A 21,783-nucleotide genomic window follows, 5' to 3' on the forward strand; every position below is an offset into this window, starting at 1 on the left:
AATAACATTTTAAAAATGGATTAGTGATTCCTTCATTTAAAAAATGGATTAGTGATTTCTTTCATTTCAACAATCTATGACATGTACGTCACTATGTTGTGGCTTCTTTCCGGCGCTCAATAGGTTAATACATTACACCTAGTCTATGAGCTCAGCTCCCTTCCGTTTTCCATCTCCTTAGTCTAACCCAGCCCAGATCATTTCCCTCCCTCTTTTATGTTTACACATTCTGTCTGAATTTTTCTAGTCTTCCCCTGTAAAGTCACACCCAGTGCCCCGTAGTTTTTAATAAAAGCAGCAAACCAAATCTGTAGAGAGGGAGACAGACAGCAGAAGACAAGAACAGTTTTCAGCTTCTTTCAAAAAAAAATCAAGTAAGTCAGAGATTTTATGTTTCTCAATATTCTGTAACTGATGCATAGCATGTACGAGATGTTTAACGCTTTATTTACTATGCATAGATAATACGCAAACATCATATACCCTCTAGATTGTAAGCTTGTTTGAGCAGGGCCCTCCTCATCTGTTGTCTCTGTAAGTCAAATTGTTATGTTACATACTACTTGTTAAGAATAATACAAGTAAGATTATTTTTTTTAAGTATATTTAAGCAAATACACGCTTATTACCGTACACCCAGAATATGCCGACACCATATTGACTTAAATATATGCGTTGGGTCTCCCTCAAATGTATTAATTATGAACCTAGATACAACCAATATTTCTAACAATTGTATTACCAAATACATCCAGACATAAGGTTGTGGCCTATTATTGGGCAACTACTGTAGATAAAAGGTAACTGTCATCGGGCCAATACTGTACATAACAGATAATTGTTATTGGGCCAATATAACCAGACTTTTACATAGATTCTATACAAACCATAAAAGTGAGAAAGTACACAGGTAACATTTGCGAACACAGGTATTGCTGCAACTAGAGATTTCTAATCTGCAAGAGAAAGTGTTACAAGGTTACTTTCTTTCTGTTCGGTTCAGTTTTGTTAACACTGCCACTAAGGTGATCTGTCATGTACTAATCATTTAACACCTCGGAGCAGATGCATTGTGGCAACATGGATATTTCATCACAAACATACTTGTACCCTTATGCTTGCTTATGTAATCTTGCGAGCAGCTTGCTTATGTAAGCTTGCGAGCAGGGCTCTCTCCACCTAATGTATCGGTTTGTCTTAGTCTGTCAATTCTATTCTTGTCGTCATATCCCTTGAATATATGTATTGTATTAAGCGCTGCATAAACTGTTGGTGCTATATAAATAAAAGATAATAATGTTAATTCTTCCACGAACAAAAAAAACCCCCTAAGAACTGAGAAATCGTTTTGAGAAGAGATTTTTAGCAAACCACCTAGAAACGTATATCTGTGTTAAGTCTGGATGACACTTTGATGGAAGGGAACCCTCTGTGGAATGCATTAGATGAAAGGCGCTGTCAGCCTTTCACATCCATGTTACTCCCACAGTAACCTCAGGAATGTTAGTGGCTCCTGAAATAGCCCTTTTATGGTGATTTTCGAAATAAGCCATCTCAGACAGAAGGAGTGGCTTTGTGTTTGCTGATGTATGTGCATATGTCGAGGTGTGTGTGTGTTTTTTTTTTCTTTGTGTCTTTAAAAGAATTGTTTTTCTTAAATTACGTCTGCAAGGTTACAATTCTGGGTGTTTAAGAAATGAGACGACCATGCCCTTTTAAGGTGAAAATGAGAGTATGCAGGAAGTGTATGGAGAGAGGAAGATAGGCAGCCACAAAGTGGGACATCTACAAAGGGGAGGGAAAAAAAATACAGACGGAGTGGCTGAGTCAGAGATGAAGCAGATAAAATAGAGTAATTTAAGAAGTGGAAAATCAATCAAATCACTCACTGTGGAATCACATCCCACCAAATTGGTGCTACTTGAGCTGAATGGAATCTTAGGAAGAGTTTACATCATAACATTGACCCTGAATATCTCTTCTTCCCTAAAGCGATATCTTAGCTTACCTTAATGCATTTGATCACTACTTTGTATTTATTAAACTCCAACAAATTACATAGCATCGCACAATTTAAATGGAGCAGTTAACAGATACCGTATATAACAAATATACATTAAAAACATACAGACACATCAGGCGTTGAGAACCCTGCCGGTGAGATTGCCATCTAGCCTTATGGTACTTTTACACAAAAGGTCCTGGCTTTGAGTGCTCCGCTTGAGAGCTTACAATCTAAGGGACTAGTATGGGTAATTGAAACAAAGGGCGGGGTGAAAAGAGGAAGTAGTAGCTTTCTTGTAACAGTAAATAGTGCTAAGTGGCTTTAGCATGGACAAGATGACGTATACATAAAATAAACAGAGAGGTGGGTACGTGAGTTTGTGCTGTGTTTCAGCTGTGTTTGCTAGGAGACTGCTTATGGTGGTTCAGAGAGGCTTTTCTATATTTCTGGGGTTTTTGCTTTCGGGTGTTTGCCAGTGTTTTGTTTTTTCCCCACATTGCTATCGTGTCAATTATAATAGCCACATTTTACATTCCCTTATTTTGGCCTTCCATTACCCTTATTATAACCACCTGGTTTATGCTTACAGGAAAATGCCTAATTGGGGTGGTGGAAAGAAATGCTCAGTTTGCCAGAAGACTGTCTACTTTGCAGAGGAGGTGCAATGCGAGGGTGGCAGCTTCCACAAGTCCTGCTTCTTGTGCAGTGAGTATTAATGCCAAAGGTCTTTAAATTAATCACATTTAAAACAACTCCATGGGGGGTGCGAACATGGAAAAAAAAACATTGAACACATTTTAAGATTTCTGATTGATACCATTGCATTAAAGAAAATAATGTTCTTTCTGTGTGAAACACTCAGTCCCAAACACTTGCACGCTAACCTGTCTAGCGAGCTGGAGTGTGAGTGTCATGGATCCTGAGCCCAGCTGGTAGGAAACAATACCACCAGGGGTGCCCAAGTTTTTCTGCAGTGGGCCACTTTATCAAACATGTATGTGTGCGTGGCACTCATTTTTCACTGAGAGAAAATATGGCCTTTTAGCTTTATAATGCATATTAATACAGGGTTAATTTGGCGATAATGAATATTATTAAAAAAGCAGTGGTCAAACAGTTTTTTGATGAACTTTTATATTTCATTCTATCAATACTAAATTACTTAAATAGTAAACCAAAGTCAGTCCACAAACCATTTTAAACAAGTTTAGCCAAAAAACACACACACCAGGACAGTCTCTGCCACACTGACACCCAGACACACACACACACACACACACACACACACCAAGACACTCTCTGCCACACCGACACCCAAAAACACACCAGGACAGGCTCTGCCACACTGACACCCAAACACACACACACCAGGACAGGCTCTGCCACACCCACACAAACCAGGACAGGCTCTGCCACACCGACACCCGACTTTAGAATTAATGTACTCAGCCCCCACAAATCCTTGTGTATTTGTGCATCTGCCAGCTCCCTTTGCCATTTATGCCCCACACCCTTGTGTATTCATTTTAATGTAATGCCCCAGCCAGTACTTTTGTAATGCCCCTCATACCCATGTGTAAACAGCCACCCCCCTTGTTGTATTGATTTATGTGATGCCCCAACCACCCTGATGTGTGCTTATAACCCTCAGCTGCCCTTTTTTGTATTATTTAATAGTTGCCCCAAGGCAGCCCCCCTTTGAATATGGGTCCCCTTCCATCTATCACTGTGACGGACCTTGTAGAGACGAATGGTCTCTGCCGTCAATAATTCCAGCGATCTCCTATGGTCCCCTCGGTATACTCCAGACTTCCAGTAACCAAGTAGTTACACTACACGATGAAGTGTCCCTTGTCCCCAAATCACAGACACAGTCTTAGGCTTTAACAAGTAAGAATCTCCTTTAACTGGCACCAATCAGGAGAGAGCTGGAACAGGGAGCAACCAATCACAGTGCAGGGGGTGTGGTCAGGGACGGCCCACTTCCCATTAACTTAGGGACCAATCAAAGGGGGAGCTACCCTCCCTACCATATATGGATTTCCGGGGGTGTGGCTGTAGCAACCAATATTGAAGGTGCCTACCTAGCAGACCCCTACAACCTTGCCACAGATGCTTCTGTGACAATCACCCTTTTTTAAATACTTTTTTGCTGGCTTCCTTCCCCTGCAGACTGCTCTCCTCCGACATGCTCTTCTCCCCGTCACGAGGAACTCTTCCGTGTGAGCCCGCCCCCTTGAGCATCATGTCGCATCTTCCAAGGGGCGGGGCCAAGAGCCTCACTGGGGGGCATGGTGCCTGCCTGCCAGCCGCTTCAAAACCATGAAGGAGTCGGCGGAGGCACCTTAAAGTCCGGCAGGCTGCATTTGGCCTGCGGGCTGCATGTTGGACGCCCCTGCAATACACAGTTCTAGTGGTTATGCGTGCATAGCTGAATTAATGGCTTTGCTAATATAAATGCGGTTTTCGTATTTTGGACAGAGGATTGTATATGTAAGACCACCCTTATCAGGCATCCAGATAGTAAACTTGTGAGCAGGGCCCTGCTAATCTAATGTATCAGTTTGTCTTTATCTGTCAGTTCTAGTTTTGTTATACCCTTTGAATGTATCATAAGAAGCGCTGCCTAAATTGTTGACATTATATAGATAGAAAATATTAATAAGCAGGCATATAGCACATCAGCTAAATGACCCAAACTGACTATATATATATATATATATATATATATATATATATATATACACGTAACATTGGAACGCTCTGGGTTTAGCTAAAATCTCCACAAATCACAGTAAATTAACAGGCCTTCAGACTGCCTTTAATCTCTGAGACGAGGGAGTGGCACTTGGTTCTGGCCTCTACATAACCTTTATTACTAGAGGTTCTTAATATTTTTACAATTACAGACCCCCCTACTTGCAACACAGGGAAGTGGGAAGACGCCAGTGTTAAGCGATCTAACCGCTGATAGGCCTCACTAACCAATCTGCCTTGTTAATAAACTAACAACACTTTATCTGAATTATTCAGAGATCCAGTTCCATTCCTGCATCATTTGGTTCCCATACCCCCGTTTAAGAATCCCCCATATAGAGTGTGTTAGAGAGGGTCAGCTCTGGGGACCAGTCCATGAAAGTCACTAGGTATAATATATATAGACATACCTTAAATGATTAAAATGATTAAAAGTATCTGGAGACCTGATCATCACATCTACATGAGCTTGTGGGACAACCAATTCTAAAACCATAGGCATTAATATGGAGCCCCCTCTGCAACTATAACAGTCTCCACTCTTATGAGAAGGCTTTCCTCAAGATTTTGGAGCGTGGCTGTGGAAATTTTAACCAAAAGACCATTTGTGAGGTCTGGCACCGATGTTGAACAAGAAGTTGGCTCTCCAATTCATCCCAAAAGTGCTCAATGGGGTTATGGTCAGCTCTCTCTCCATGCCGCTCAGGTTCCAAACCTGTCAAACCATGCCTTTATGGACCTTGCTTTGTGCACAGGGGCACAGTCATGCTGCAAAAGCAAAGGGCTTTCCCCAAACTGGTGCCACAAAGTTGAAAGCACACAATTGTCTAAAATGTTTTGTATGCGGTAGCATTAATATTACCATTCACTACAACTAAGAAACCTAGGCCAAACTCTGAAAAACAGCCCAAGACCTTTATCCTTCCTCCACCAAACTTTACAGCAGGCACTATGCATTCCAGTAGGTAGCATTCTCTCTACATCCACCAAACCCAGATTCATCCCTCAGACATCACATTTCTACTGTTCTACTGTCCAGTTCATAGCTAAATCTGCTTGCAAATTTCCTCCAATCCCATCTACACTTTTTGTTGCAATTAGCTTAAATTTTTTCTTGTTTGGATACACTGGAATCTGTTAACAAAATAATAAAGTATGCATGAAACTACTTCACATTAACACAGGTTATGCTAGTACGGATGCATATGCCTCCTGCCTGACCCATTACATTTATTTATATAGCGCCAGCAGATTTCCTAGCCATGTTACAATAGGGAGCAGTGAAAGTATTTTAACACTGATAACATATGAAATTCATGAAAAGTTGTTTGGGCTGTATACCCACAGATTAGTACAGTAAATTGAATAAAGTATACTATAAACCAGAATATTCTATTGTATTTGTTGAAAACCTTGACATAATGCATGGATTTGGGTACCAGACATTTATTTATACAGCACAAGCAGATTTTTTTGGGAATAGGAAGAGTGAAGATTATCAATAATACAACTAACAATACCAAATATGTAACATCATGAAGATATTCTAAATACATTTGCTCTATATTTGCAGTGGTTTGTAAGAAGAATCTGGATAGCACAACAGTGGCTATACATGGATCGGAGATTTATTGCAAATCCTGTTATGGCAAGAAATATGGACCAAAGGGCTATGGCTTTGGACAGGGAGCAGGCACTCTGAGCATGGACAAGGGAGAAGGCCTGGGCATCCAGCATGAAGAGTGAGTGGCAGACAGCTCAACATTTGCATTGTATTGCTAATTTTCCTAGCTGCCTTTCTTTATTCTTGAATAGTTATTTTCCATTAAGTGACATAGCATTTTAGGGCTACTGTATAGATTTTCCTAATGTATTTAATACAGCAGGCAAACAGATCTGGAAAGTAACACGCATATGCAATTGTACACACAGTTTTACAGTAGTTGTCCGATAAATGCTCCTAATAAATGCACTCTACACTTTTCTGATATGTGTTTAATTGTTTTGCTTTTTTCAATTTATTTGCACAGGCAAAGGGGCCACCAGCCGACAAATAACCCCAATGCCTCAAAGTTTGCACAGAAAGTAGGAGGAGCAGATGTGTGCCCTCGCTGCTCAAAGTCTGTGTATGCCGCAGAGAAAGTGGTTGGAGCTGGCAATGTAAGTAGGTTGTGGGCCACTGGAACTGGTTGTGTGTGTGTATGTGGGGGGGGCATTAGAGCATGGGGGAGAACTGTTAGCATTGTGCTCTGCTGTTTTGATTAACCATCTCATGTATTTTTCAGTCCTGGCATAAATCCTGCTTTCGCTGTGCCAAGTGTGGGAAAGGGTTGGAGTCTACAACTCTGGCAGACAAAGATGGAGAGATATTCTGCAAAGGTATATCTATCCCATTACCCACCTCTTTCTTTACAAACACATCCAGGTGAAACACATTGGGTCATATAAAACTAAAACCAGTCAGTAGTAGCATTTAATTGGCTGCTATAGTTATCTGTTCCACACTAACTTTGACTCACAGTTACCATTTACATACATGCCACATAGGATTTATGACAAGGTTGGGCATTATTTATAGCCTAAGCAGTTTCTTCATTTAATAGAGAATAGGTGTCCTAATGCAGAACAGAGCAAACTTCAACATATAGCATTCTTTCAGTTCAGAAGAGTTTAGCTCTGACGTCTCCTCAAACTCTTAGAATTAGACACAAATGTTGCGATTTTGTTGTTCGAACCGATTACTGAATAAACTAATATGGCGGCAAAGATGAAGAAGCACAACAATCTGCGTTTCTTCGTAAATATCTCCTAGCTAATCTCCCTGGTCCCTTCCCCCCATACAAGTCACTGCCATTAACCTACCTCTGTAGCATCGCAGGGGCTAACAGGAACTGGAATCCATAAGATTGCACCAGGACTTGAATGTCCGTAAGAGCAACTCTATTGGTTGCTGCCAGCTGACCTTCATTGGTTGATGCCAGAAGAGGTCCCTGCCGCCGACCAACTCTTACGGGCCTTTAACTCCTGGCGCCAAAGCCATTGGTCGCCCCAAGCCAAAGTTGCCGCAAGGTGTCTTTTGTCAGGGGGACTCAAATCCCTGTTCCAAGCCAAGCCAAGTTTTGGTTGTCTGAGGCAAAGCTCCTGCTAAGTTTTAACATGTTCACCCTGTATTAACCCCTGCCAGAAAACGAAGAGAAAAAGGACATACGCAAATATTTGCCCGAAACTAACACAGTAACGGACGAATATTTGTGGAAGCGAAGGGTTCCCCCCCCCCGAAGACAAACACGAAGACTTGGCTGGCACCCAAGTCTACTTAAAATTGAGAATAGGTACCCAAAAAAGCATGTTAGAGTCACCTCCAGTGTATATTAATTTATTACTGTACAAGTACTGTTTGTGCACACAGACAAGGCACAAGAGTTAACACATCTTTATGTTCTTCTCTTCCTCCACAGGATGCTACGCAAAGAACTTTGGACCTAAAGGATTTGGGTTTGGTCAGGGTGCTGGGGCTCTGGCCCATACATAATGACATTTCTGAAGGCCTCTAACTCTGCAGCCTCACAGACAGATGTGCCACACATCCAGGAGGCATTTGTACTTCCTCCACAGAAGAATTGATACCTGGCATCAGGGTCTGCTGCTTTTCCTATACCACTGCCAAAAATATATTGCAGCCTTAAAAGGAAATTATGCACAGGAATAGGCTGGGCTTAAATACTTTTAAATATTTCTGTTGCCCTTTGCGATTTAATTTTTTTTTGTTGTACACATTGGCTGGCTTCTTGTATATTTATTAGAAAAATATATATAGGCTACAGGACATCACACTCTTGTATTTCTCAGACTGCGGAAATACCAATGTCATTTTTTATGCAATGTTATAAAAAATAAAAGACAGCAAAACAGGTTAAAATAGGTAGCACAAGTTGCTGTTTTGGGTAAGCTACCAGCCTTTTTAATGTTCCTTGTTACAACATAAAACTAAAACTGTGTTCATTAAAAAAAGCTGGTGCCAGAAGACACTACACATTATTGTAAAGTTAGTTATGCCTCTGTTTGCATGTCACATCCATATGAATTTATATGAACAAGTATTATAGTGTTTTATTTGCATGTTAAAACTAGTTATTAAACACACACAGGCTTGCTTCTATACCAAGTTGCCTAAATTATGACAATGGGGGGAAAATGTGTAGTCCTATAGCCAACTCAGTCCTAGAAGTCTCCTTTCCACTTCTGTAAGGAAACACATATGACAGACTTGTCCAACTTTTTAATATGGTGGTCTCATATCATTCAGAATCACATCTACCCATGTACAGGTTCCTTTATTGAAGACAACAGCACGGTTTAAAGATATAGCCAAAATGAAAGACATCTGGCAAACCAAATTCCCACAAGAAGATTTAAGGAAGCTTTGGATGTGCATAAAGCTATTCTAGTAACATGTAAAATAATTCAGAGGTCAGATTAGATGGACTAACCGGTGCTTTTCTTAGTAGTATCCATTCAAGTGAAGCTATAGCTTTTACATTTACAAAACCCAGCTGATATTCTACCACTGATGGCAATTGGTATTTAACCCAAGCCAAGATAGTGTCCTGTTTTTTTTCTGTTTTTATTTTTAATGTAACTTAACATCTAAATATATTCAGAGATAAGAGAAAACAAACTTGTTCCCATAATATCGAACTTGAAAGTTCACATAATAAAGAAACCTGTACGTCCATATTTGTCACTCATACTGTGCGTTTTGAACACTAATTCAACATTCCATGAGGGATGGTCTTTCTTTCCTGTATAGTTTTGTGCAATTCTTCAGCTTGAGGCTTGTTATGCTACATTTCCATCCAGAATAAAATAAAGCTATGTTAAATGCAGCTATTGTTTCTCCATATCACAAAGAGGAATTGCTATCTGGGAGAATGGTATTACCAAATAAACTAGATTTATCAGCTAAAAATCTTTTAACATTTTATGGCAGCATATGATGTTAAATGAAGTTCCTCCTATATATTGTTTTCAGCATACCTAATAATGGGTTTTATATCAGGTGACCGGGGAGAGTAGAACCTCAGCAGAGATAAAACATATTAACCCTGGAGCCCCGGGTCACAATATACATTAATATGCATTACATTCATTCTACGCATGGACAGTATGTAGTCTCCAGTATCTGGGACACCAAAGAATGAAATGTGGGTGATGAGTTTGGGGCCCAAACCTTTTTTTTTTATTTTTTAACCTTAGTTGACCTCTTTTTCTCTCTGATCGTTCACCAGCCCACTCTTGATTGATTCTGCAGCGGTGGGAACTGCAGCAGAGGCTTAACTCTTAGCAACTGACCCGGAAGCACCTTTGACTGGATTTTTTTAATCATTTTTTTTTTTTAACTCTTTCAATGCTGTGCTCAGCATTGACTGGGATTTGCTTCCCACAAGCTTGGGGGGACTGAAGACTAAATAAAATGACCACTAAAATACCACGCTTGCATCACTGAATGGGGTAATGTTGAGTTAAACACTGCATTTTTATTAAACCAAAAAGAACCAGCAAGGCTTAAATGTAGCATTACTCCAAAAAGGTCTCTTAAGGATGGACCTGCCGCTTTAGGACCAAAATCACTTTCCTTCTCTTCTTGGACATTTTTAGTGGGTATGAGCATATCATACTGTACTATAAGTGTGTTTATAAACTGTGTAAAAATGTTTCTTCAAAAAGATTTAATTCTATAAAAAGAAATGCCCATACCCCCTAGATATACCACAGCAATCTAAACCAAGCATACCTTGTTGCTTGAAATGTTGAAATAGAATACAAAAAACTAAACACAATCCATTTTTTATGGAGCACCAATCAATGCATACTTTGTATGCAGTAATCATCAGATCAATTGACTGTTTACCAATGAAAATGATTCCAACCGCAAATAGCTTTTCACCAATTACTTGGTGAAAAGTTAACCTCGTCTTCTCTTTAATGTCCCAGTTTAGTATTTCATTATATTTTTCATTAATCAGCAGTTGCTGGTCGCTTCAGTTACAGTACTGGGATTCTGTGCCATGTTTCCTTACCTGTCATAAGTTGGCCACTTTAAAAGCTCTCCAAGTACTCTACCTGACTTCACTTCAATAACACATGGTATTGTTACCCCTTTAAGAATAACAACTTATGTTAATTTTCATCATAGTAGAAGACATTCTTACTGCACATGAACTGAAGTGTTTTCTCTGGAACAAAATACCTTTTATGTTTATAGCAAGATAGTTGGGAACGCTCTGTCCTTATACGGTTAGAATTACACCGCCAGGACTCAACAATATCTATTAATCATTTCAATGCCAGGGAATGCTGCAAAACCACTACACCTCACTTTTAACCGTATGCTGACTACAGCATCTAGGCCCTATCCACTATTTTAATATTAACTGCTTGACAAATGCTGGTAGGCCATACTTGGATGGTTTTCATTCTCTTAAAGTCTGATACATTAACCACATTTATAAATATCACATATTAGTGATCACCATCTAAGAAGGGCTAACTTGCATTATGTGACGTTCATAAACACACAGGTAGAAATCCATTGCAGGATTTAAGTATATCTGATTGTCTGCACCTTTTGAATTACTCTAGAAAACTGGTAAATACAGTCAGTCTAATGTTTGAGATATAAAAAGCCACAATCTGTGCGCTCTCCAAGTCAGCCTTCGTTTAAGTCAGTTGTATTCGCTCACAAAACAATTAACCGGTATATGACAGCCTACAAAACCCATCCATTAAGCTTTTACCAGGACATTAGAGACTTTTCCAACATCAGATTATTTTTAACTCATGCTCCGTGTCCAAACCTTTTCCATAGCTTCTCACAGCTGCCACCTAGTGCTAAAAAGTGAATTAGTCCACATCTCAATGGTATTACATTTATGTTATGCCATTTCTATGTGGAATGCCAGGGCCTTTTGGTAAAACAAGCTCCCCATATACATACACACACCCAGATACACTGCAAAGATACACGGTATATATGCACATACAGTACACATTTACACAGTAAATATAGACACGCACAATACACATAGATACGGTACATTTATAAACACAACACACATACATAAAATACACAGTACATACACATAGTACTTACTGAAGCTGCTGTGGCAGTCTGACTCCTTGGAAGTAATGCATTGTACTGGATTGAGGTCCCATTGCGGGACATGTGGTCACTCTAGGTCTGGTGCTATTTTTCAGGGTTTGGGCTAGACTCTTTAGTTTTAGTGAAGACATTGTATGTGAAGAGGGTGCTGGTTATGCCGTTTTAGAGATCTCTGGTCAGACCACACCTAGAGTACACTTCTGGAGACCTTATTTCTAGAAGGATATTGACATTTTGGAGGGAAATCAGAAGAGGGCTACCAAAATGGTGAATGGCTTACAGGATAAAAAAATATCAAGGAAGACTAAGGGAACTCAAATCTTTGGGCGCGCTGGGTCTTTTAGTCATCTGGTTGGACCCAGTCCGTGACAAAAACCTCCTTCCATCAGCAAGGCCATTGAAGATGAAACGTGGCTGGGTCTTTCAGCATGACAATGATCCCAAACACACCGCCCGGGCAACGAAGGAGTGGCTTCGTAAGAAGCATTTCAAGGTCCTGGAGTGGCCTAGCCAGTCTCCAGATCTCAACCCCATAGAAAACCTTTGGAGGGAGTTGAAAGTCTGTGTTGCCCAGCGACAGCCCCAAAACATCACTGCTCTAGAGGAGATCCGCATGGAGGAATGGTCCAAAATACCAGCAACAGTGTGTGTGAAAACCTTGTGAAGACTTACAGAAAACGTTTGACCTCTGTCATTGCCAACAAAGGGTATATAACAAAGTATTTTGTTATTGACCAAATACTTATTTTCCACCATAATTTGCAAATAAATTCTTTAAAAATCAGACAATGTGATTTATGGACTTTGTTGTCTCATTCTGTCTCTCATAGTTGAAGTGTACCTATGGTAAAAATTACAAGCCTCTCTCATCTTTGTAAGTGGGAGAACTTGCACAATTGGTGGCTGACTAAATACTTTTTTGCCCCACTGTATGGCTTGGAGAAAAAGAGAAAGACAGGAATGCGATAGAAACATTTACATGAAATGAAATTTAACAAAGGAAAATAAATGTTAGAACAAGAGGTCATTGTCTAAAACTAAAGGGTCAAAGGATTTACTAAAATGGCGTTAGATAAATAGCCTCCAATCTGAAGTGTAGATGTTAATACAGTAAGGGAATATAAACATCTACCACTTTAAGGCAAGATCTAGGAATTATTAAAAAGTGGCAGACTAGATGGGCCCATGGTCTGTCGTCAATGTTTCTATGTATGCTTCCAACTTTGTTTCAGCAGTATGGGGAATACACTCTTCCATCTTCTCAACAATAACTGAAGCCCAAGCAAACATGCAAACTTTTACTAAAAGCCCTCAAAGCCTGCAATATACTCCTCCATCTTCCCAACAAGATTGTAAGCTTGCGGTCAGGGCTCACTCCACCTAATGTATCGGTTTGTCTTAGTCTGTCACTATTTTTTGGTAAATAAAAACTTGTCATGCCTGTCACTATTTATGTATGTTATAGTTTACTTTCTATCTTTGTGCCCCACTAACCCCTTATCTCCAATATCTGCCCTCTTACTGCCCCTGTCCACTTTAACAGTATTTAACACTCTCTATTACAGCCCTCAAAGCCTGCAATACACTCCTCCATCTTCCCAACAACTGAATTATTTTCCCACCCGCCTCTGTGTTGTCCTAATATATGGACAGTTATCACCTGATCTATTTAAACATGCCAATAGAGGGCACCAACTCTTTGGATGCCTTAGTTACCCATTACTCCTCATTAAACCATCCCAAATCTCTTCCCTCTCCATCTCCCCACCTTCACAGATACCCCAGTACCTCAACACTAAACCTTTATATGTGAAACCTGACTGGGTTTGCTCTGCTACTTCTCTCCCCCACATATTCTTCCCTATTCCTTCCTATCACTGTCAACCACTAAACTCAACCAACATGCGCAACCTAAACAATCTTATCCCTATCATCTCCAACCATAAACTCCCTCCCGTCTTTAACTGTGTCCTATGGAATGCCCTCTCAGTATGCAACAAACTCTCTTATATACATGACCTTTTTCTCTCCCATGCTTTTAACCTCCTAGAACTTACTAAAACCTGGATCCCCTCCCATGATACTACCGCCTCTGCTGCACTCTCCTTCGGAGGATTACACTTCAGCCACACTCTGATGGTAAAAAGAGTGGTGGTGTAGGCATCCTTCTCTCACTTCACTGCACCTTCCAGCATATATACCAAGCCCTCCCTCCCTCCCTCTCATTCTGTTCCTTTGAGGTTCACGCAATCCATCTTTTCTCTCCACTCTCTCATGAAATTGCAGTAATATATCGCCCTCCAGGTCCTACCTCACAGTGCTTTGACCACTTTTCTGCCTGGCTCCCTTTCTTCCTCTCTCATAATATCCCCTGTCTTATTATGGGTGATTTTAACATTTCTTTAGATATATCTAACAACTCTCAACTCTCATTTACCCCTACCCACACTTAGGGACATGCACTTGATCTGGTTTTCTCCAGATCATGCTCCCTTTCAGATTTCTCCATCTCTCCCATTGCTCTGTCTGACCACCACCTTCTAACCTTTTCTCCAGTGCTAACCCCTAACAAAACAAACTTGCAGTGCTCACCTCATATTTGTACGCCATTACAAGATAATATCCTTACCCGACTCTAGAACCTCTCTTACCTTCCATTTTAACCCTTTCCTGCCCAGACACGGCAGCCTCTTTTTATAACAATACACTTGCCTCATCTCTCAACAGCATAGCTCCAATTACTAAATGTTACCCCCGACAATTGAAAAGCCAACTGTGGCATACCAAAACCACATGGCTGAACAGTACTTCAGAAAATCCAAATCCAGTGAAGACTTTACTCACTATAAATGAATGCTTCGCACCTACAACTCTGCCCTCCCTCTTGCCAAACAGCTCTACTTCTCCACTCTCATATCCTTCCTTTCTTCCAACCCGCAACACCGTTTTCTACCTTCAACTCCCTTCTATGTCCCTCCATACCCACACCACAAACCTCTCTCACTGACCCATATCAAAGCTACCCATATCAAAGACAAGATCGAGACTAGTAGACAAGACCTCTCTTCTTTACAACCCCCTCCTACAACACCCACCACCACTCTCTCCACTCATCCCATAATAACTGCCTTTTCCCTTACTACTGAAGAAGAGAGCCACTCTTCTTTCTTCCTCTCACCGAACAACCTGTCCCCTTGACCCCATCACATCACACCTCACAAAGTCTCTATGTCCATCCCAGATACCCTCTACAGTCTCGTTTCAAACCCCTTCACTCTACTAAAAAACAGCTCTAACAAAAGTCTCCAATGACTTGCTCTCTGCCATAGCAAAAGGTCACTTCTCCATTCTAATACTATTGCATCTCTCTGCTGCTTTTCATACTGTTGATCACCACCATCTTCTTGACTCACTTGCTTCTACAGGCATTCAAGATAGAGCTCTCTCTTGGATCTCCTCATATTCCTTCTCTGTTAGCTTCTCTGGCAAGACATCATCGCCCCTTCCACTTTCGGTTGGCGTTCCCCAAGGTTGAGTCCTTGACCCTCTGCTGTTTTCTCTTTATACTTCATCTCTTGTCAAACTAATGAACTAATTTGGCCTCCAGTATCATCTATATGCAGATGATACCCAGATCTACCTGTCTTCTCTGCATGTCTCATGTCCCGTATTACTAATTGCTTGTCTGCTATTTCTTCATGGATGTCACAATGCTACCTGAAACATAATCTTTCTAAAACTGAACTCCATCTCCACTACCTGAATTCTCTATCACCATTAACAACAAGACTATCTCTCCTACTAACCAGGCCCGATACCTTGGGGTCATCCTTGACTCTAACCTCTCCCACGCCGCTCCTCTTCTGCTTCCCCACTCTGTGAAACCCTCCACTGGCTTCCTATTACCTTTAGAATTTTAAATACTAACATATAAGGCCCTCTATAACACTGCTCCATACATTTCTGCCCTCATAAGCAAATACTCTCCTACTCGATCCTTACGTTCTTCCCATGGGCTAAGGCTCTCCTCCTCACTTATCACCTCTTCCTTCCTTTTCCCGTCTACAAGATTTCACTCGGGCTGCCCCATATATCTGGAATCTTCTTCCACCGAACCTTCAGCATTCACCCTCCCTCCCAACATTCAAGAAACATCTCAAAACTCACTTCTTCAGAGAAGCATACCATCTTACCTGCTAGAACCTCATTTTCCTTGATACAACCACCACACTACCTCTCACCCTTTCTGTGTGCCTTATGTTTGGCACCCCATTCCCTCAAGAGTGTAAGCTTGCGAGGAGGGGTCTCTCCACCTAATGTATCGGTTTGTCTTAGTCTGTCAATTCTCGTCTTGTCATACCCCTTGAATATATATATATATATTGTATTAAGCTCTGCGTAAATTGTTGGCGCTATATAAATAAAAGATAATAATAATAACATGGGGAAGCCCCTTTCCTGTTCCAGCAAGACTGTGCCCTTGTGCACCAAGCAAGTTCCATAAAGACATGTTTGATGAGTTTGGTGTGAAGAAACTCAAGTGGCCTGCAGAAAACCCTAACCTTCTGACAGAGGCGTATCTAGTGAAAATAGCGCCTATGGCAAGCACTGAAATTGCGCCCCTGTCCAAATATCTAATGCTGCTTCCACACATCAATTCACACTCTTTACTACCCCCTCTCCCTCCCTTGTCACTTTCTAACCCCTTCCCCTTTCCCTACTACCTTCTTCCTCTCCCCCTATGTAGTTCTCTCACCTTGAGGTCCAGCGACGGGAGTCTTCTGTCTTCCTGCACTGTTGCGGTGCTGGATGCTTCACTGCTGAGCGTAATATGATGTCATAATTTTAATATGATGTCGTAATATTTTTTTTTTTTGATGCGGGGGAGAACAACGGCTGGGCGCCCCTCTCTCTCCTCCGCATCAAAAAAAAAAACAAAAAAAAAACCCAGCGTTTAAAAGCCACTCACTGGCGCCCCCTTTCAAATGGCGCCTATGGCACGAGCCATAGCTGCCATATCCTAGATACACCTCTGCCTTCTGATCTCCTTTGGGATGAATTGAAATGCTGATTGCAATCGAGACCTTATCCTGCAACATCAATGCCTGACCCATTTGGTTGATTTGACCCCCACAAATACACTCCAAAATTAATTAGAAGGATTGATGTACATCTTTAAACTCTTTACTGGAGACCCAAATGTAGACCAAATGTATCACTTCAGGTCTATTCTTATACACGTTTTTATTAATAGTGTCCAACATATATAAATGAGTTACTGTCTTGACTGCATTGTTCTATATACAAAGCCTAATTAGGAGATTTTAAGTATATAAATCTATCTAATACCACCAATATCACTGATAGATATGTTAAACCGTGTTTGGACAACCTGATTATGTTAACATTACTAGGGTGTGACTGGAAAAAAAGCCTAAATAGGTCTTTACGTTGTAAATTCATTCAAGCAGTATCCTTTTGCGCTTTTGTTTCAGCATGTTTTAACATGAAACGTTATCAAATATTTGTATGTTGTGTTTGCTTATTTTAAAAGGTTGTAAAATATGTTATACATTAAATATTAATAATAAAAATAAACACTGACTTAAAACACCTAAAATACACCTAAAGACCTTTACTCACACACCAGACAATCCACACAGATCCCCTTGGTGCAGTTATATGTGTGCTGAATATGGTGGGGTGTGTAAAGTTAGACCTTTGACATTCTGTTAGAACAATACCCAGAGGTGCAGGATCCAAATATAGGAACAACAGCTGATGTATGAGAGATTCTTATCTGTGATACGCAGCTCCTCAAAATTCCTTGGAACAGGTGGTGAATGAAAACTCATAGCTGGGATGAGGCTTTGGTTTCTGAACCAACATATACTTGACTTTGACCTTTCCAATACTTAGTTTGGTTTAATTCAATTAATTATAAAAAAAAATAACATAATAGAAATAAAAAGCTAGAATGAGCAGCATTCTGTGATAAACAAATGTGAAGGGATATTAAAGGGACAATACAATATTCCAGTTTACGGGTACTTTAATATGCATTCCTAAAAACTAAATGAATAAAGTAGGTAGAGGCGCAGCTTCCCTCCTCCTCCTCCTCCTGCTCCATTTGCAAGTGCTTTAGTTGACTGGTGGTGAGTACACTATAAAACCAAAAGTATGTGGACACCCCTCCTAATTATTGAGTTTAAGGGTTTCAGCCACTACCATTTCTAACAGGTGTATAAAATCAAGCACATGGGCAGCCATCTTTATAGATACACATGGCAGAGACTTTACACGTTGCACCTTTTTTACACAAGGACGCCACATTTGCCAAAAGGTAGTTTATGTAATTTCTGCCTTGCTAGATCTGCCCTAGCCTACTTTATGTGCTGTAATTGTGAAATGGAAGCATCTAGGAGTAACAAGAGCCCAGCCACAAAGTGACAGACCACGTACATAGCAGGACTGTTGAGAGCTGAACCATCACTCACTACAAAATTCCAAACTGTCTCTAGAAGCAACATCAGCACAAGCCCTGTGCATCGCAAGCTTCATGAACTGGGTTTCCAGGCTCAAACAGGGTCAAACATCTTTAATGCAAGGCAAAAAGGACAGGGGTCGCAACTGTGCTAGCAATGTCTCTTGTGCCTCCCAGTAGAAGCAGGAACCCAGCTGTGTCAGGTTAGGTCATGTTAGGTCACAAGACCCTGCTGTTTTCCTGCAAATCTGCAGTTGAAGTAAGGGGGTGAAATGAGTGAATGAATGAGTATTTGTGAATGAGTATATCTCTAAATGAGTGAATGAATGGGTGTGAATAAGTATCTGTGAATGAATGAATGAATAAGTATGTGTGTTAGCATGGAAGTGTAAGTGGGGAGCAAAGAGTCAGGCTATTTGGGGCAAGCATAGCACAGGGAGACAGTTTGGGGCAAAGCTGACACAGGGAGGCTGTATAGGTCAAAGATCACACAGGGAGGCTGTTTGAGGCAAGTGTGGCCCAGGCAGGCTGATTGGGGCAAGGATAGCACAGGGAGGCTGATTGGGGACAAAGATGACAAGTCCTATGCATCCAATCTGGGTGCTAGGCAGCTCCTGCAGATGCAATCTGGGAGCTTGGCAGGTTTTGTGGATGCAATCTGGGAGCTACGGGTTTGCAATCTGTGATCTATGTATGCAATTTAGGGTTTCAATTATTATTTATTTGATTAATAACTTCAATGCTGAGTTTGCTTGGGAGTTTTCAGTTGATCTATACCTGCAAGGCTGGGTTTATGCGCTATTTAGTTGCTCTGTACGTGCTATGCTATGTTTTATGTGTTATTTATTAATACCTGCAAATACAGGGTTTGTATGTATTATAATGTTGATCTATACCTGCACAGCTGTGTTTTCATTTGTTGTTTGATCTATACCTGAATACCTGAACTACATGAGGGTGTAAGAGGTATGGTTCAGTGATGGAGGACACAAAGGGACTCTGGGGATGATGACAGGGGAGGGGAAAGACTGCACTGCCTCTGTAAAGTCAGTGTGGCAAGTACTTTTTTTGGGGGGGCTGTGTTGGGAGTGGAGGGCATGATTGTATGCCTGGGACTTTGAACACATCTCCTACCTGGAAAATACCAGAGGCAGAATCCCCCCATGCATTTGCATGTGATACACCACTATAAGTTAAAATTATATCTCTGCTATTAAGTGCATTACATTGCCCTTTAACTGTGAATCATACTAGAGAAATCACATTTTAGACTGATATAATGCTAAAATCATCTGCTTATAGTACCCTCCCCGTAGCTCCTTTACGCAATACAACTATCTATAGATTGTTCATGTGTTCATCAGTCTCTTATTTCTTGAAGCATTTTATTACTTTGGATCTTCACACATTACAGGGGTGTCCAAGTTTTTTCTGCAGTGGGCCACTTCATCAGTAATGTATATGTGCGTGGGCCACACTCATTTTTCACTGTGAGAAAATATGGCCTTTAATAAGATATGCAGATTGAAATAAAGTAAATGACAGAAAACCTTTAGTTTTCCTCTCACTGATTTCTGGGCCTAGAACGTTTTGTCCTCTGAAGTGACTACAAATTCAGGATTCTGAATAAGTAAAAATTAAATAGTTATATTTATTCTAGGGATGCACCGAAATGAAAATTCTGGGTTTTGTTCAGGAAAATGACCCCCTCACCTTTGAAAATAAAAAAAACCCCACACTTAATAAAAGTAAGTTGCACACCAAAATTGTAAAAAAAATTAACAATGTTAATATATATATATATATATATATATATATATATATATATATATATAATTAACAGCAATCTCAGGCATACCCAGATTCCAGCATGTACTGGTAGCCTGGGCATGATAGGAGTGTGATTGCTGTGAACAATCATATATAAATTAATATTGTTATATTTTTTTGTCCAGTTTTGGTGTTACTTACTTTTAATAAAAGTGTGGTTAACACACCAAAATTGGACAAAAAATTCAACTATATATATATATATATATATATATACCGTATTTGCTCGATTATAAGACGACCCTGATTATAAGACGACCCCCCAAAATCTAAATATTAATTTAGGAAAAAAACAAAAAGCCTGAATATAAGACTACCCTATAGGAAAAAAGTTTTACTAGTAAATATTAATTCATGTAAACAATATTTTCATATTTAATAAAAGCTATGATTGAGAAAAATATATATATTTTTATTTCCTTTTATTTGCCAACCTGCCCCCCCAGTTATGCACATCTGCCCCCAGGGTTGCCACCAGAAAATGTCTTATACCCTCCTATATGCCACTCTGCCCCATGATATGCCTTTTAATCCCCTATATCCCAGAGTGGCATATAGGGGGTTAAAAGGGATATCATGGGGCAGAGTGGCATATAGGGGGTTAAAAGGCATTTCTGGAGATATATATATATATATATATATATATATATATATCTGCTAACAGCAATCACACTCCTATCAAGCCAAGGCAGCCAGTACATGCTGGAACCTGAGGATGATAGGAGTGTGAGTACAGCCTCCCTATGCCATGCTACCACCACCACCACCCTTACACATCCATACTAACACACACTCATTCACAAACATTTAAATACTCATTCATTCCATTAATCCCACATACTTCACACATTAATCACAAAAACCCTCCCCCACCCCCTTACCTGAACTACAGATCTCCCACTCGAAGACTTCTGCAGGGGCCCGGCTTTGCGTGCAACTTCTCTGGCCCCGCCCCCAGAGGAAGGAGGGGGGAGGCAGAGTTATGTGACACGCTGCTAGCTTCTTGTTCTCCTGCTGCTCGCGATCAAAGCCCGGTAAGTAGCATGGCCCCAGCAGACATTTTGAGGTTTGATTAGAAGACGATCTCGATTATAAGACGAGGGGTATTTTTCAGAGCATTTGCTCTGAAAAAACCCTCGTCTTATAATCGAGCAAATACGGTATATACGTTAACAGCAATCACACTTCTTTAATGCCCAGGCAACCAGTACATGCTGGAACCTGGCTAGCTGCCCCCCTTGTGTATTGATGCTGCCAGCAGTATGGGGTTTGCACATCACTTACAGCCACCCTGTGCCACGCCCCCCACTTATACATCCATGATATTACACACACACTCATTCATGCATTCATATACTCATTTATTCACAGATTAATTCCCTCAATCACGCATACTCATTCATACACCTCCCCACCCCTTTATCTGCACTGCAGCTCTCTTGGTGCCGCTCGCAGACTTCCGCAGGGGCCGATGCTTCCCTCTGCGTTGTTTGCATTCAGTGCGAGCAACTTCTCTTGTACTGCACAGAGGAATCTGGAATGGAG

The 21,783-nt window shown here is 40.7% G+C and overlaps 1 protein-coding gene across 2 annotated transcripts; it reads left to right on the forward strand.

Annotated features, from left to right (window-relative positions):
* Window positions 1–201: 201 nt before the first annotated feature.
* On the forward strand, window positions 202–9,648 carry CSRP1 (cysteine and glycine rich protein 1). 2 transcript variants are annotated; one of them, XM_053457812.1, is made up of 6 exons: window positions 202–378; window positions 2,595–2,710; window positions 6,336–6,504; window positions 6,793–6,922; window positions 7,048–7,141; window positions 8,221–9,648. In XM_053457812.1, exons 2-6 carry the CDS (start codon window positions 2,599–2,601, stop codon window positions 8,292–8,294), a joined length of 579 nt encoding a protein of 192 aa, XP_053313787.1. In that variant the 5' UTR covers window positions 202–378; window positions 2,595–2,598; the 3' UTR covers window positions 8,295–9,648. The 2 variants fall into 2 exon arrangements, with proteins under 2 accessions (XP_053313787.1, XP_053313788.1); XM_053457813.1 differs by having other exon boundaries at window positions 202–374.
* Window positions 9,649–21,783: the final 12,135 nt, after the last annotated feature.

This window comes from Spea bombifrons, chromosome 2 (assembly GCF_027358695.1).
Source record: "Spea bombifrons isolate aSpeBom1 chromosome 2, aSpeBom1.2.pri, whole genome shotgun sequence".
NCBI lineage: Eukaryota > Metazoa > Chordata > Amphibia > Anura > Pelobatidae > Spea > Spea bombifrons.

What these genes read in the sequence shown, in the direction of transcription:
- CSRP1 (XM_053457812.1), top strand. Translation starts at nt 2,599, where the DNA reads ATGCCTAATTGGGGTGGTGGAAAGAAATGCTCAGTTTGCCAGAAGACT. An exon ending in CTGGGCATCCAGCATGAAGA is followed by an intron (nt 6,505 to 6,792) that starts GTGAGTGGCAGA and finishes TTATTTGCACAG; the next exon opens with GCAAAGGGGCCACCAGCCGA. An exon ending in TGGAGAGATATTCTGCAAAG is followed by an intron (nt 7,142 to 8,220) that starts GTATATCTATCC and finishes CTTCCTCCACAG; the next exon opens with GATGCTACGCAAAGAACTTT.